The sequence below is a fragment of the Oncorhynchus masou genome, chromosome 12 (genome assembly GCF_036934945.1).
Source record: "Oncorhynchus masou masou isolate Uvic2021 chromosome 12, UVic_Omas_1.1, whole genome shotgun sequence".
NCBI classification, from domain to species: domain Eukaryota; kingdom Metazoa; phylum Chordata; class Actinopteri; order Salmoniformes; family Salmonidae; genus Oncorhynchus; species Oncorhynchus masou.
Genome location: NC_088223.1, coordinates 82774301 through 82789113, shown reverse-complemented (window position 1 = coordinate 82789113; position 14813 = coordinate 82774301). Strand labels below are relative to the sequence as shown.

Sequence of the window (14813 nt, the reverse complement as noted above, 5' to 3'; positions counted from 1 at the left end):
CAGTAACCTCCCAAGAGCCAAATACATACCAGCTAGTAGACCTGGCATCTGTGGGAATGTGCAACCAGAGGTAGTAGATAAGACTGACAGGGGGCAGAGTTCCCCTTAATGCCCAATGGGCACGCTCCAGGGCCTGATGTGTGTGGTGAATTCATAACAAAACTGTTTAAGAACCAAACGGAGCAAAACAAGCTTCTGTTGAACATATTCAAGTAGGTCCTTCCATTACGCTGATTCTATTGCAAAACATTTTGCAACGGAGAACACAATTTTGGCTCACAGTAGGACAAATTCAGGTAGGTCCCTCACTTTTTCGTATGCTTGGTTTGGTTCTTTAACGGTTTCTGTAATTAATTGAATACACCCCTGGAGTGTATTATGTCAGTTGTTGTAAAATGTTTCTTATACAGAACGGGGACAGACATACCTGAATTTGTTTAATAGAAACTTGTTTGTTGCAAAAAGGTTTTCAGTTTCCTACGATTTGGACATAACTACATCCCAGCAAACTGTAGAAAGCACATTAGCGCAGAAGATCTGAGGTTTATCCCCTCTGGTTAAATGCATTTTGAGGAAGCAAAGGGGAGGAATCAAGGTAGTACAATGTTCACCCTGGGGTAATTTGGAAGAACTGAGAATATGTGAAGACCAAATGGAAAGCCCTTTTCTGGACACCTTCAAAAATGGTACTTGAATCTGAGATGCACAGCTGCAGACTTTGATTGAACATGTAAAAAGCGTAACTCATCACACAGCATATTCCTGGCCTTATCATGCTTTGTTCTTGCAACATTTCCCCACCCATTTTATTATCATAATGGGCCTCTAGTTTATTAGATAATGAATCAGGCAAGTCACCTAAAATTATTTTAATGTATAAAATGTTTAGCTTGTGTTACATGTGTTGTAATACACACACAAAAACAACAATAAGAAGCTTGCATGTTAATAAAGTAACATTTTAAAATCATATGCAGCGGAGTAACGTTGGACAGTAAGGTAATCCATCCATAACGGAGCAGGTCATCCAATTATCGTTTCTGAAGGAGGGAGACAAAATTATTATGGTTGTGTGTCCTTACACTGTTACCTTGCCTCCTTTGGTCTGTTTTGGAAGGGATAGCTAGAGACTAGACACCAGCCTAATTGCTTTCAACAGTCTTATCTTTTCTAGATTTGTGTTCATGAAAGAAGGCAAGATTGGAAGAGGAAGCATTATTTTGGTATGAAATATAACCAACCTGATTTTTCATGATCTCATCTCTGGTTTTGAAAACAGGGGCATCCTCCACAACAATTCCTTCAGCCATTTCATTCACTTTCTCCAAGAGGTCTGGACTGTATCTGAGAGAACATACATAAACAGCAGTTAGTCAGCTATCTATATTGCATGCCATACATTTGGTATATAAAGTTAAAATGCATTTTAGCTAAATAGCAAGCCAAGAAGTCAATGCACGCGATGGGTATTTATTGTTAACTCACCGACAGCCAAGAAACACGTTGTTGGCCCATACCATGGACAAAGCAAGCAGCTGATCAATGTGTGGGTCCTCAAAGTCGTTTATATTTCTGAATAGGAATGCCCTCCTGGCCTTCCAATGTTTTTCACTTTCGGAGATACCACGATATGTATCTACAAGCTCGGACAAATGCCTGTTTTGTTCAATGAATTCCTCGATATCACCCTCGGCCATTTCGACAAGTACACAAGACTTCCTAACACAAAAATGATTGTACGCAGAACGGAAGGCAGGAAGCTCTTCCTTCTATGGTATTCTGGCGGTCTGCCATCTACTGGATGGGGTGAAAACTGATAAACGTTTACTCAAAATAACAGGGATAAAGGAAATGTGAAAAAAGATACTTCTACATTTCTAAAGTAAACAAAAACGTTACTCCTTCAGTCGGATTAAACGGTATACTCAGATCCCTACACGGGCTCAGGAACCTGGGAGTGGTAGCCTCTTCATTCAGTATTCCCTGTAACAATTTCGCCTGTCCTGGAGATCCAGAAAGCATTTTGCTGCCTTCACAATGATATCTAGCTTCTTAGATGTTTTATTAGTTTGAGTAGTTCAATTTATTTTACTTGCGCAATAAATGCTACAAATTCCACCTTCTTCCCTGTTAAGCCGAAACCATGTCAAAACGTGCGTGCGAGAGTAAAAAGCGTCAATTCACATACTCTGCGTAGTGTTATGCCAACTTAATTGTCATGAGAATCCATAATAAACCGTTGTATTTGTTATGTTCGCTATGTATCCCTTGTATATTTTTGTTGTGTGCTCCTTTAGACTCACCGTATCTGTCATATGGGAGCCACTGTACCTGCATGGCTGCATTAAACAGTTACGTTTTAAGGCTCCCGAGTGGCACGACATTTTAGTGCATAATGCGTCACTGCAAGCCCTGGTTCCAATCCAGGCTGCGTCACACCCGACAGTGATTGGGAGTCCCATTGGGTGGCGCACAATTGGCTCAACGTCGTCCGTGTTTGGCCGGGGTAGGCTGTCATTGTAAATAGGATTTTGTTCTCAATTGACTTGCCTAGTTAAATAATACAATTTTAGCAAAGAAATGTTTTCACATTTCTACAAAATAAAATACATAAATACCTTATTTACATAAGTATTCAGACCCTTTGCTATGAAACACGAAATTGTGCTCAGGTGAATCTTGTTTCATTTGATTACCCTTGAGATGTTTCTACAACCTGATTGGAGTCCATCTGGGGTAAATTAAATTGTTTGGAAAGGCACACATCTGTATAAGGTCCCACCCCACAGTTGACAGTGCATGTCAGAGCAAAAACCAAGCCTTGAGGTTGAAGGAATTGTCCGTAGAGCTCAGAGACCGGATTGTGTTGAGGCACAGATCTGGGGAAGGTTACCAAAAAATGTCTGCAGTATTGAAGGTCCCCAAGAACACAGTGGCCTCCATCATTCTTAAATGGAAGAAGTTTGGAACCAACAGGACTCTTCCTATAGCTGGCCGCCCGGCCAGCCAAACTGAGCAATCGGGGAGAAGGGCCTAGGTCAGGGAAGTGACCAAGAACCGGATGGTCACTCTGACATAGCTCCAGGGTTAGTCTGAGGAGATGGGAGAATATTCCAGAAGGACAACCATCTCTGCAGCACTCCACCAATCATGCCTTTATGGTAGAGTGGCCAGACGGAAGCCACTCTTCAGTAAAAGGCACATGACAGCCCCCTTGGAGTTTGCCAAAAGGCACCTAAAGACTCTCAGACCATGAGAAATTAGATTCTCTGGTCTGATGAAACAAATATTGAACTCTTTGGCCTGAATGCCAAGCGTCACGTCTGGAGTTAAGCTGGCACCATCCCTACGGTGAAAGCATGGTGGTGGCAGCATCATGCTGTGGGGATGTTTTTCAGCAGCAGGGGCTGGGAGACTAGTCAGGATTGAGGGAAAGATGAACAGAGCAAAGAACAGAGCAAAGAACAGAGAGATCCTTGATGAAAACCTGCTCCAGAACACTTAGGACCTCAGACTGGGAAGAACGTTCACCTTCCTACAGGACAACGACCCTAAGCACACAACCAAGACAACACAGGCGTTGTTTCAATACAAATCTCTGAATGTCCTTGAGTGGCCCAGCCAGAGCCCGGACTTGAACCTGATCAAACATCTCTGGAAAGACCTGAAAATAGCTGTGCAGCAACGCTCCCCACCCAACCTGACAGAGCTTGAGACTATCTGCAGAGAAGAATGGGAGAAACCCCAAAAAAACAGGTGTGCCAAGCTTGTAGCGTCATACCCAAGAAGACTTGAGGAAGTATACGCTGCCATAGGTGCTTCAACAAAGTACTTTGTTTAAGGGTCTGAATACTAATGTAAATGTAATATTTCAGTTATTTATTTTTAATAGCAAAAAAAGGTCAATTTGTTTTTGCTTTGTCATTATGGGTTATTGTGTGTAGATTGACATTTTTTATTTAATCCATTTTAGAAAAAGGCTGTAAGGTAACAAAATGTGGAAAAAGTCAAGGGGTCTGAATACTTTAAGAATGCACTGTACACCCGAGCAGTTTATAAAGAATTTAGTTTGTCTCATTCTTTCTACATAACAGAATTCCCTCTTGAAATCGGAGTCCTCTAGTTTCCAGCCTGGCTTGCCCTAGACTATATGTGATCGAAATCAACACAGGTAGGCTGCATTTTTGTAACTTTTTATTTAACCTTTATTTGACTAGGCAAGTCCGTTCAGAACAAATTCTTATTTACAATGACGGCCTACCAAAAGGCGAAAGGCCTGCGGGGACTGGGGCTGGGATAAAAAAATACAAAATATAGGACAACACATATAAAGCGAGACCAAGCAACAAAACATGACCACACGGTAGCAACACAACATGGCAGAAGCACAACATGGTAGGAGCCCAAAACATGGTACAAAATGCTTTGTAAAATAAAGTATAGCCTATTTGACTGAAACCTTAGTTTACTGCCCAATACATTCTAAACTACATCTTTTGCTAGTCAACTAAGCATAACATATCAATTTCTCAAATTACTTTGCAACAAATGACCTACGCATTTACCACCACAATGCTTATTTTATTATATCTTTTTTGTAGCTTGATGTTTTTTTATTTTATTATACAAAATTGTTTTTTTGTGTGTATAAAGAATTTGGCAAGAAGAATTTAAAAAAATAATAATAATAATAATAATTTCAATGGTCTTGTTATCTATCATTGCAATAGTAACATATATCCTTCATGTCAAAAACATGGGTAGTGTTCAAAAAGGTAAATAAGTATGCTGCAAGGTTTTCCCAAAACCTATCACAGTTTTAAGTTAATAGAAGTGTGTAAGATTTTAAACTTTTTTGAGATGCAGATATCATCAATATCAACAAATTTTAACAACAGACTTACATGGATATATCTTATGTAGAATCTTAAAGGGCACTTTGTCACGGCTGTCGCAAGAACGGGACCAAGGCGCAACAGATGTTGAGTTCCACATATTTCATTCAAAGAAAAACTTAAACAAAACAAAATATATCAATAAACGAACAACTAAACGTGATGCACAAACACAAAACAATATCCCACAAACACAGGTGGGAAAAATAGCCACTTAAATATGATCCCATATTAGAGACAACGATTACCAGCCTGTACTGGGCACTGGCGCAGAGGAAGGCTCCTGCCCTGGTGTTGGACAGGACGCCTTTCCTGGAAGCTCTGGACCGTGGACCGTTGCAGGAGGTTCCGGACCGTCGCCGGAAGCTCCGGACTGGGAAACGTCGCCGGAAGCTCTGGACTGTGAATGCGCACTTCCGGGCGAGTGCTGGGAGAAGGCACAGGACGTACCGGACTGAGGAGGCGCACTGGAGTCCAGATGTGTGGAGCCGGTACAGGTTTCACCAGACTGCTAACCGGATCCTCTGGTCGAATGTTGAGCAGAACACACTTGCACAACATCTCTCTCCTCTCTCTCTCTCTCTCCCCCAACTTCTCCATCGCCTCCCTGACGGTCTCTGGCTCTTCAGGGAGAGTGCGGGGAGCTGGCACAGGACTACCGGACTGGGGACACGCACTTCAGGATGAGTGTGCTGCAGCAGTCTCGTCGCTACCACCTCTCTCCGTAATCTTTCATCGAATTCCTCCTCCGACTCCCACACAGGCTCTGGCACTCTCCGCTGCTAGACCGCCAGCTCCATGTGCCCCCCCCCCAAAATAATCTTGGGGTTTCTTTGGCAGCGGACTGTCAGCTCCTCATGGCGAGTGAGGTGAACCGGCACAGGACATAGCTGGCTGAGGAGGCGCACTGGAGATCTGGTGCATGGAGCCGTCACATATGGCAACGGACTGATGACACACTCTTCAGCACGCTTGTGCTGCCGCATACTCCTAGCCAACTCCATTCTGGCGCTGCCACATACTCCTAGCCAACTCCATTCTGGCGCTGCCGCATACTTCTAGCCAACTCCATTCTGGCGCTGCCGCATACTTCGAGCCAACTCCATTCTGGCGCTGCCGCATACTTCTAGCCAACTTCATTCTGGCGCTGCCACATACTCCTAGCCAACTCCATTCTGGCGCTGCCACATACTCCTAGCCAACTTCTTTCTGGCGCTGCCACATACTCCTAGCCAACTCCATTCTGGCGCTGCCACATACTCCTAGCCAACTTCATTCTCCGGTATCCTTCCTCACACTGTTCCATCAACTCCCATGCGGGCTCTGGCACTCTCCTTGGGTCGATTGACAACTTCTCTATCACCTGCTCCATGTCCTCTTGTGCTCCATGTGTTCTCATGGGCTCTTCCCGTGGCTCAGCCGGCCACCCCTTGTACCCCCCAAAAATCTTGGGGTTGTCCTTGGGCTTTCTTTGGATGCGACCCTCACCTGTCGGAAGTCGGGATGAGACAGACAGGCAGACAGGCAGCATTTCTCAGCCAGTCTAAATCATGAATCTGTATGTATGTATGTATGTATGTATGTATGTATGTATGTATGTATGTATGTATGTATGTATGTATGTATGTATGTATGTATGTATGTATGTATGTATGTATGTATGTACTGAATGTATGTATGTATGTATGTATGTATGTATGTATGTATGTATGTATGTATGTATGTATGTATGTATGTATGTATGTATGTACTGAATGTATGTATGTATGTATGTATGTATGTATGTATGTATGTATGTATGTATGTATGTATGTATGTATGTATGTATGTATGTATGTATGTATGTATGTATGTATGTATGTATGTATGTATGTATGTATGTATGTATGTATGTATGTATGTATGTATGTATGTACGTATGTATGTATGTATGTATGTATGTATGTATGTATGTATGTATGTATGTATGTATGTATGTATGTATGTATGTATGTATGTATGTATGTATGTATGTATGTATGTATGTATGTATGTATGTATGTATGTATGTATGTATGTATGTATGTATGTATGTATGTATGTATGTATGTATGTATGTATGTACGTATGTATGTATGTATGTATGTATGTATGTATGTATGTATGTATGTATGTATGTATGTATGTATGTATGTATGTATGTATGTATGTATGTATGTATGTATGTATGTATGTATGTATGTATGTATGTATGTATGTATGTATGTATGTATGTATGTATGTATGTATGTATGTATGTATGTATGTATGTATGTATGTATGTATGTATGTATGTACGTATGTATGTATGTATGTATGTATGTATGTATGTATGTATGTATGTATGTATGTATGTATGTATGTATGTATGTATGTATGTACTATGTATGTATGTATGTATGTATGTATGTATGTACTATGTATGTATGTATGTACGTATGTATGTATGTACATGTATGTATGTACTATGTATGTATGTATGTATGTATGTATGTATGTATGTATGTATGTATGTATGTATGTATGTATGTATGTATGTATGTATGTATGTATGTATGTATGTATGTATGTATGTATGTATGTATGTATGTATGTACGTATGTATGTATGTATGTATGTATGTATGTATGTATGTATGTATGTATGTATGTATGTATGTATGTATGTATGTATGTATGTATGTATGTATGTATGTATGTATGTATGTATGTATGTATGTATGTATGTATGTATGTATGTATGTATGTATGTATGTATGTATGTATGTATGTATGTATGTATGTATGTATGTATGTATGTATGTATGTATGTATGTATGTATGTATGTATGTATGTATGTATGTATGTATGTATGTATGTATGTATGTATGTATGTATGTATGTATGTATGTATGTATGTATGTATGTATGTATGTATGTATGTATGTATGTATGTATGTATGTATGTATGTATGTATGTATGTATGTATGTATAAAAAAAGTAAATTGAAAAAATGTCAAACGAAGTGCAGCTAGTTTGCAGTCTTTCCAGCTTCAGTTTGAAGTTATTGTGTTAGCTGTGTTTTTTAAGTTATTGTGTTAGCTTTGTTGTTGGCTAGCTCCTCTGAACAACAGTGTCCTGACAAGAGAGCACATTTTCTATGCCAGGCAAAATGACGCCTCATTAGCTCATTGTTTTGAATGTATCCAAATAAATGTCACTAGAAAACAGCTTCAACAAATGCAAATGCAGCTACTGTTGTTATTCTGTCTGCACTGTTTGACGTGACAGTAAATTAGCTGTAGTTGGCTAGCTAGCAAGCAAGGAATAAGATGGTTGCCCACCAGTATTGAAATGAAACATTTAGAATGAATGACTGGGTTGCGTCCATAGACAAAGAACAGAAAGACTGAACGACTGGGTCGCGTCTCTAGCAACCGAACCAATAGAACGAACGACCAGCCAGCTTGGGTAGCAACCCTAGATTTGTGTCGGGACTACATCTTGTCAAAGGATGAAATAGTATGAATAAATTCATCACAATAACGTTTTTAATGAAAATATGTTAATCATGATTTGAAAATGTTAGTAACCCATTGTATAAAAGTGATAATGACCTCAAAGCTGGTGTTTGGAGGATATATTCAAACATTGTCTTCTCGGGCATCATCACTTAAACAACCCCTTTTTTTATTTTTCAGTTAAGTTATAGTTCGAACAGTAAATGTACTCTTGGCAGTACTCACATGTCACCAGAGTTAACCAGTAATTTTTCTTCCGTCGATGAACGTGTGTGGGCCCTTGAACCCAGCCTTCTTTCTCTCTTGTCGAGCCTTCTGTATAAGTGGCCACAGTTTCTCCCTGGCAGTCTGATCTTGCGATATCAGAGCCTCTTGGATGCGAAGCTTCTTCTCATCTGGAAAATTTTCCAGATGATGACCATGTAGTGGCACATAGTGAAGCACATGATGACATTGTGACCTTTCCATCAGACCTTTGTTTCCCAAGTTGATGTATCACATCGATCACGTCTCTTAGCTTGTGTTTGATGCACAGAGCCACCTTTCCCAGGAAATTGATGACTGCTTCCCTAATGTCCTTTCCCTCTATCTCTCTTACCTGTTGGATTTTCAGATTCCACCTGTGAGATTACCATGGAAGTTTAGCTACATTCTCAACAGCTCATTATTTTGGGATTGCAGTTTCTTCAGATCATTCTCTAAAAACGTTATCTTTTCCTTGTTCTCGCTCACAACTGTGTGAAGCTGACGGACAGTCTGACAAATTGTAAATCTTCTTTGATGTTTCTTTAGTAGCCCACTCTATGATGGCAACTTTGGAGAATGTGGCGTCTTGTTTAGTAGTCAGGGTCTGGATTGCAGAGAAAAGTTCAGACATGGAAATGTCCTCTCACTTTTTTCTCCGGTGGATTTTCATTTGGGGTCTGAGGTAAAGAGGTTGCAAGGATCTCGTCCTGGTCCATCTTGTCTTTTCTCTTACTTGAGCTCACGGCATCTTGTGTATCCATGCCGCTTTGGCTCTTGTCGCAGCAAGTTAGCATGCCTGCCGTCTTCTGTGAGGTTTTCTGTCATGTTCTTCCCATTTAACATGACAAAAACTAACTCTAAATTTGCCATATATAGCTAAAACCAGTTATAGTTAGTTTCTTGCTACATTGATAGCCAATAGTAGGCTGTTAACCACCTAACCCTCAAAGTTGCTTGGACAAGTGAGAAAACACTCCCTCTCACAGCGACACCATCTCGGCCTCCCTTATAGACTTGCTTTCTAATTTGAAGCTCTTTGCGTGCGTGACGCCATTGATGCTTGAGGCCCTTTGTTTTCTCTCGGTCACTACCATGCATTCTAACTTGCTAGTAAAATAATGCTTTTCGTTTGATTTGGGCCTTAGTGTGTCAGGATCCTTCTCCTGAACAGCATTCACTGCAGGCTTAGGGACATCCACTACAATCTCTTCTCTACTCACTTCTTTAGCTATTTTCACAGCCTCCACATAGGAGACCTGCGAGATAGCCCTGATCCTAGCTACTGCAAATTCCATCTTAGGGCACTCCGGGAAAGTGATTCCCATTACAATTACAGCAATGTGCTTCAGACTATTATTTATTTGACAAACACTTGCCACGTGTCCAAACGTTTTACAATTGTAACACTGCAGCGGTTTCTGTACATAATGTCTCACCGTATATCTCACATACCCAAGTTTTACATAAGCCAGGAGAACCATTTAATCAAGACAGTAAAATCAAACGTCTTTCCTCCTTCTTTCCATCTATCATTCAGGTCAAGCGATGTGCGTCTATCACTCCTGGCATGTTATCCCTAAACCACACAGCCTCTATGTCCAACGAGCGATGACACCTTTTAGCCCGACTCTGAAAATCGAAGCTTTCCACATCATACGTCGATTGCTTGTCAAGCCACACAGAGATTTCTCTTTTTGATACATGAAATCAACATCATACCATTCCTGGTCACTCTGACCATTTCCACTTTTCCCAGTCGTCCTTCACCATCTTCGAGAAATCAAACTGTCACCCAAAAAAACATCATTGCTCATGAATCTCACTCCAACCATGAACTGCTGTTCATTTCCAACTTCAACCCTTTTTACTCCACTCTTCTTTACCATCATCCACTCATTCTCACCAACTTTACTTGAGCCAACAAAATCACACAATGCTTCCGCATCCGCTATTACTTCTCAATATGTTGCATTACCGCCCCCCAACTGGACTATAGTATAAATCCATTGTACTTTGTGCTAGAAAAACAAAAACAATACATCCTTCCAACTAACCCTACACTCATTAAAAACCCACTACCCCATTCCACTACTTAGACCTTATTTTAGACCCTAAATGAATGAGGTGGAAATTAGCAGACTTTTTGATCTGTAAGGTAAGTAACTTTAATGTGTCAAGCAGATTATACGTTTTCTTTGTTATTTCCAAAACGTAGCGATGTTTCAGACATGGATTTCATGTTGTAATGTTAACAAGGTACTCAAAAGTAGTCCAAAGTAATGTTTTCATTTTATTAGCAAAAACACAACTTGTTTACACAGCAAAATTGTTGAGGAAATCAGCCTTGTGTGGATAGCGATGATGAAAATAATGTCATTTTGGCTGTAACGATCTCCAAAATGATAATCAATAGGTCATCACACCGTTGCTATAGCAATGGACTCTAATAGTTTATAGAATCCCAGTGTGAAGCAGGGGGGACACTTTCTGGCTGGGGGAGATTATTTGGCATGACAGGGCACATAAGAATTGTGACATTCTAATTTGTTGTGGCAAGAGAAACAACAAGTCTGAGTATCAACAGAAGGTAGGAGAATATTTGGAGGTTGGATTAAGATTTGTTGTGAATGATATTATTTGTTATGCAACATACCTGCAACATATAATAATCTATGTTTTCTAAAGCATGTTGTTTTAGCTAGCTCTCCCAATCAACACCTGCGATTACTTTATGCCTCGCTGTATGTCTCTCTCAAATGTCAATATGCCTTGTATATTGTTGTTCAGGTTAGTTATCATTGTTTTAGTTTACAATGAAGCCCCTAGTTCCACTCTTCATACCTCTGATACCTCCTTTGTCTCATCTCCCACACATGCAGCAGGGCGGCAGGGTAGCCTAGTGGTTAGAGTGTTGGACTAGTAACCGAAAGGTTGCAAGTTCATGTCCCGGAGCTGACAAAGTACAAATCTGCCATTCTGCCCCTGAACAGGCAGTTAACCCACTGTTCCTAGGCCGTCATTGAAAATAAGAATTTGTTCTTAACTGACTTGCCTGGTTAAATAAAGGTAAAATTAAAAAAATAAAATAAAAATGCGGTGACCTCACCCATTACAACCAGCATGTCCAGAGATACAACCTCTCTTATCATCACCCAGTGCCTGGGCTTACCTCCGCTGTATCCATACCCCTGTCTGCTTATTATGCCCTGAATATATTCTACCATGCCCAGAAATCTGCTCTTTTTATTCTTTGTCCCCAACGCTCTAGGCAACCAGTTTGGATAGGCTTTAGCCGCACCCTCATCCTACTCCTCCTCTGTTCCGAGGGTGATGTGTAGGTAAACCCTGGCCCTGCATGTCCCCAGGCACCCTCATTTGTTGACTTCTGTGATCGAAAAAGCCTTGGTTTCATTCATTTCAACATCAGAAGCCTCCTCCCTAAGTTTGTTTTACTTACTGCTTTAGCACACTCTGCCAAACCTGATGTCCTTGCCGTGTCTGAATCCTGGCTTAGGAAGGCCACCAAAAATTCTGAGATTTCCATACCCAACATTTTCCGTCAAGATAGAACTGCCAAAGGGGGAGGAGTTGCAGTCTACTGCAGAGATAGCCTGCAAAGTAATGTCATACTTTCCAGGTCCATACCCAAACAGTTCGAACTACTAATTTTAAAAATTACTCTCTCCAGAAATAAGTCTCTCACTGTTGCTGCCTGCTACCGACCCCCCTCAGCTCCCAGCTGTGCCCTGGACACCATTTGTGAATGGATCGCCCCCCATCTAGCTTCAGAGTTTGTTCTGTTAGGTGACCTAAACTGGGATATGCTTAACACCCCGGCAGTCCTACAATCTAGGCTAGATGCCCTCAATCTCACACAAATCATCAAGGAACCCACCAGGTACAACCCTAAATCTGTAAACACGGGCACCCTCATAGACATTATCCTGACCAACTGGCCCTCCAAATACACCTCCCCTGTCTTCAGTCAGGATCTCAGTGATCACTGCCTCATTGCCTGAATCCGCTACGGGTCCGCGGTCAAACGACCACCCCTCATCACTGTCAAAAGCTCGCTAAAACACTTCTGCGAGCAGGCCTTTCTAATCGACCTGGCCCGGGTATCCTGGAAGAATATTGACCTCATCCCGTCAGTTGAGGATGCCTGGTCATTCTTTAAAAGTAACTTCCTCACCATCTTCGATAAGCATGCTCCGTTCAAAAAATGCAGAACTAAGAACAGATATAGCCCGTGGTTCACTCCAGACATGACTGCCCTTGACCAGCACAAAAACATCCTATGGCGGACTGCAATAGTATCGAATAGTCCCCGCGATATGCAACTGTTCAGGGAAGTCAGGAACCAGTACACGCAGTCAGTCAGGAAAGCAAAGGCCAGCTGTTTCAAGCAGAAATTTGCATCCTGTAGCTCTAACTACAAAAGGTTATGGGACACTGTAAAGTCCATGGAGAACAAGAGCATCTCCTCCCAGCTGCCCACTGCACTGAGGCTAGGTAACACGGTCACCACCGATAAATCCATGATTATCAAAAACTTCAACAAGCATTTCTCAATGGCTGGCTATGCCTTCCTCCTGGCTACTCGAACCTCGGGCAAACGCTAGGTAAAGCTCCGCCTTATCTCAGTTCACTGGTTACGATAGCATCCGTAGCACACGCTCCAGCAGGTGTATCTCACTGATCATCCCTAAAGCCAACACCTCATATGGCTGCCTTTCCTTCCAGTTCTCTACTGCCTGTGACTGGAACGAATTGCAAAAATTGCTGAAGTTGGAGACTTTTATCTCCCTCACCAACTTTAAACATCTGCTATCTGAGCAGCTAACCGATCGCTGCAGCTGTACATAGTCCATCGGTAAATAGCCCACCCAATTTACCTACCTCATCCCCATACTGTTTTTATTTATTTACTTTTCTGCTCTTTTGCACACCAGTATCCCGACCTGCAGATGACCATCTGCTCATTTATCACTCCAGTGTTAATCTGCTAAATTGTAATTATTCGCCTACCTCCTCATGCCTTTTGCACACAATGTATATAGACTCTTTTTTTTCCTACTGTGCTATTGACTTGTTTGTTGTTTACGCCATGTGTAACTCTGTATTGTTGTCTGTTCACACTGCTATGCTTTATCTTGGCCAGGTCGCAGTTGTAAATGAGAACTTGTTCTCAACTAGCCTACCTGGTTAATAAAAGGTGAAATAAATAAAATAAATAAATAAATACTGTTTATGAAGTAGAGAGTGGAAACCCATCATTCAGGGCAGATGGGTTTTGAGCCCCACCTGTTTAGCTTAAAAATAAATAAATACATGTCACGCCCTGACCTCAGTTATCTTTGTTTTGTTTATTATTTTGGTTAGGTCAGTGTGTGGTGAGGGTGGTTTGTTTAGTTTTTGTATTGTCTTGTTTTTTTTGTATGTCTAGGGTTTTTTATGTCTAGGGGATTTTGTAATTCTAGGTGTTTATATGTCTATGGTTGCCTAGATTGGTTCTCAATCAGAGGCGGCTGTTTATCGTTGTCTCTGATTGGGGACCATATTTAGGTAGCCATATTCCCTGGGTAGTTTGTGGGTTCTTATTCTATGTTTAGTTGCCTCTTCTGCACGTTGCATATTAGCGACACGGTTTGTTCAGTGTTCTTTCTTTAATTAAAGAAGTATGTACAGTGCCTTGCGAAAGTATTCGGCCCCCTTGAACTTTGCAACCTTTTGCCACATTTCAGGCTTCAAACATAAGGATATAAAACTGTATTTTTTTGTGAAGAATCAACAACAAGTGGGACATAATCATGAAGTGGAACGACATTTATTGGATATTTCAAACTCTTTTAACAAATCAAAAACTGAAAAATTGGGCGTGCAAAATTATTCAGCCCCCTTAAGTTAATACTTTGTAGCGCCACCTTTTGCTGCGATTACAGCTGTAAGTTGCTTGGGGTATGTCTCTATCAGTTTTGCACATCGAGAGACTGAAATTTTTTCCCATTCCTCCTTGCAAAACAGCTCGAGCTCAGTGAGGTTGGATGGAGAGCATTTGTGAACAGCAGTTTTCAGTTCTTCACACAGATTCTCGATTGGATTCAGGTCTGGACTTTGATTTGGCCATTCTAACACCTGGATATGTTTATTTTT

At 41.1% G+C, this 14813-nt stretch overlaps 1 protein-coding gene across 1 annotated transcript; it reads right to left on the bottom strand.

Annotated features, from left to right (window-relative positions):
- Positions 1-854: 854 nt before the first annotated feature.
- On the bottom strand, positions 855-2101 carry LOC135550944 (CDKN2AIP N-terminal-like protein). The gene is made up of 3 exons (XM_064982230.1): positions 1486-2101; positions 1242-1344; positions 855-1040 (listed from the first exon to the last, which is right to left on the bottom strand). The coding sequence occupies exons 1-3, from the start codon at positions 1695-1697 to the stop codon at positions 1032-1034; spliced, it is 324 nt and encodes a 107-aa protein (XP_064838302.1). The 5' UTR covers positions 1698-2101; the 3' UTR covers positions 855-1031.
- Positions 2102-14813: the final 12712 nt, after the last annotated feature.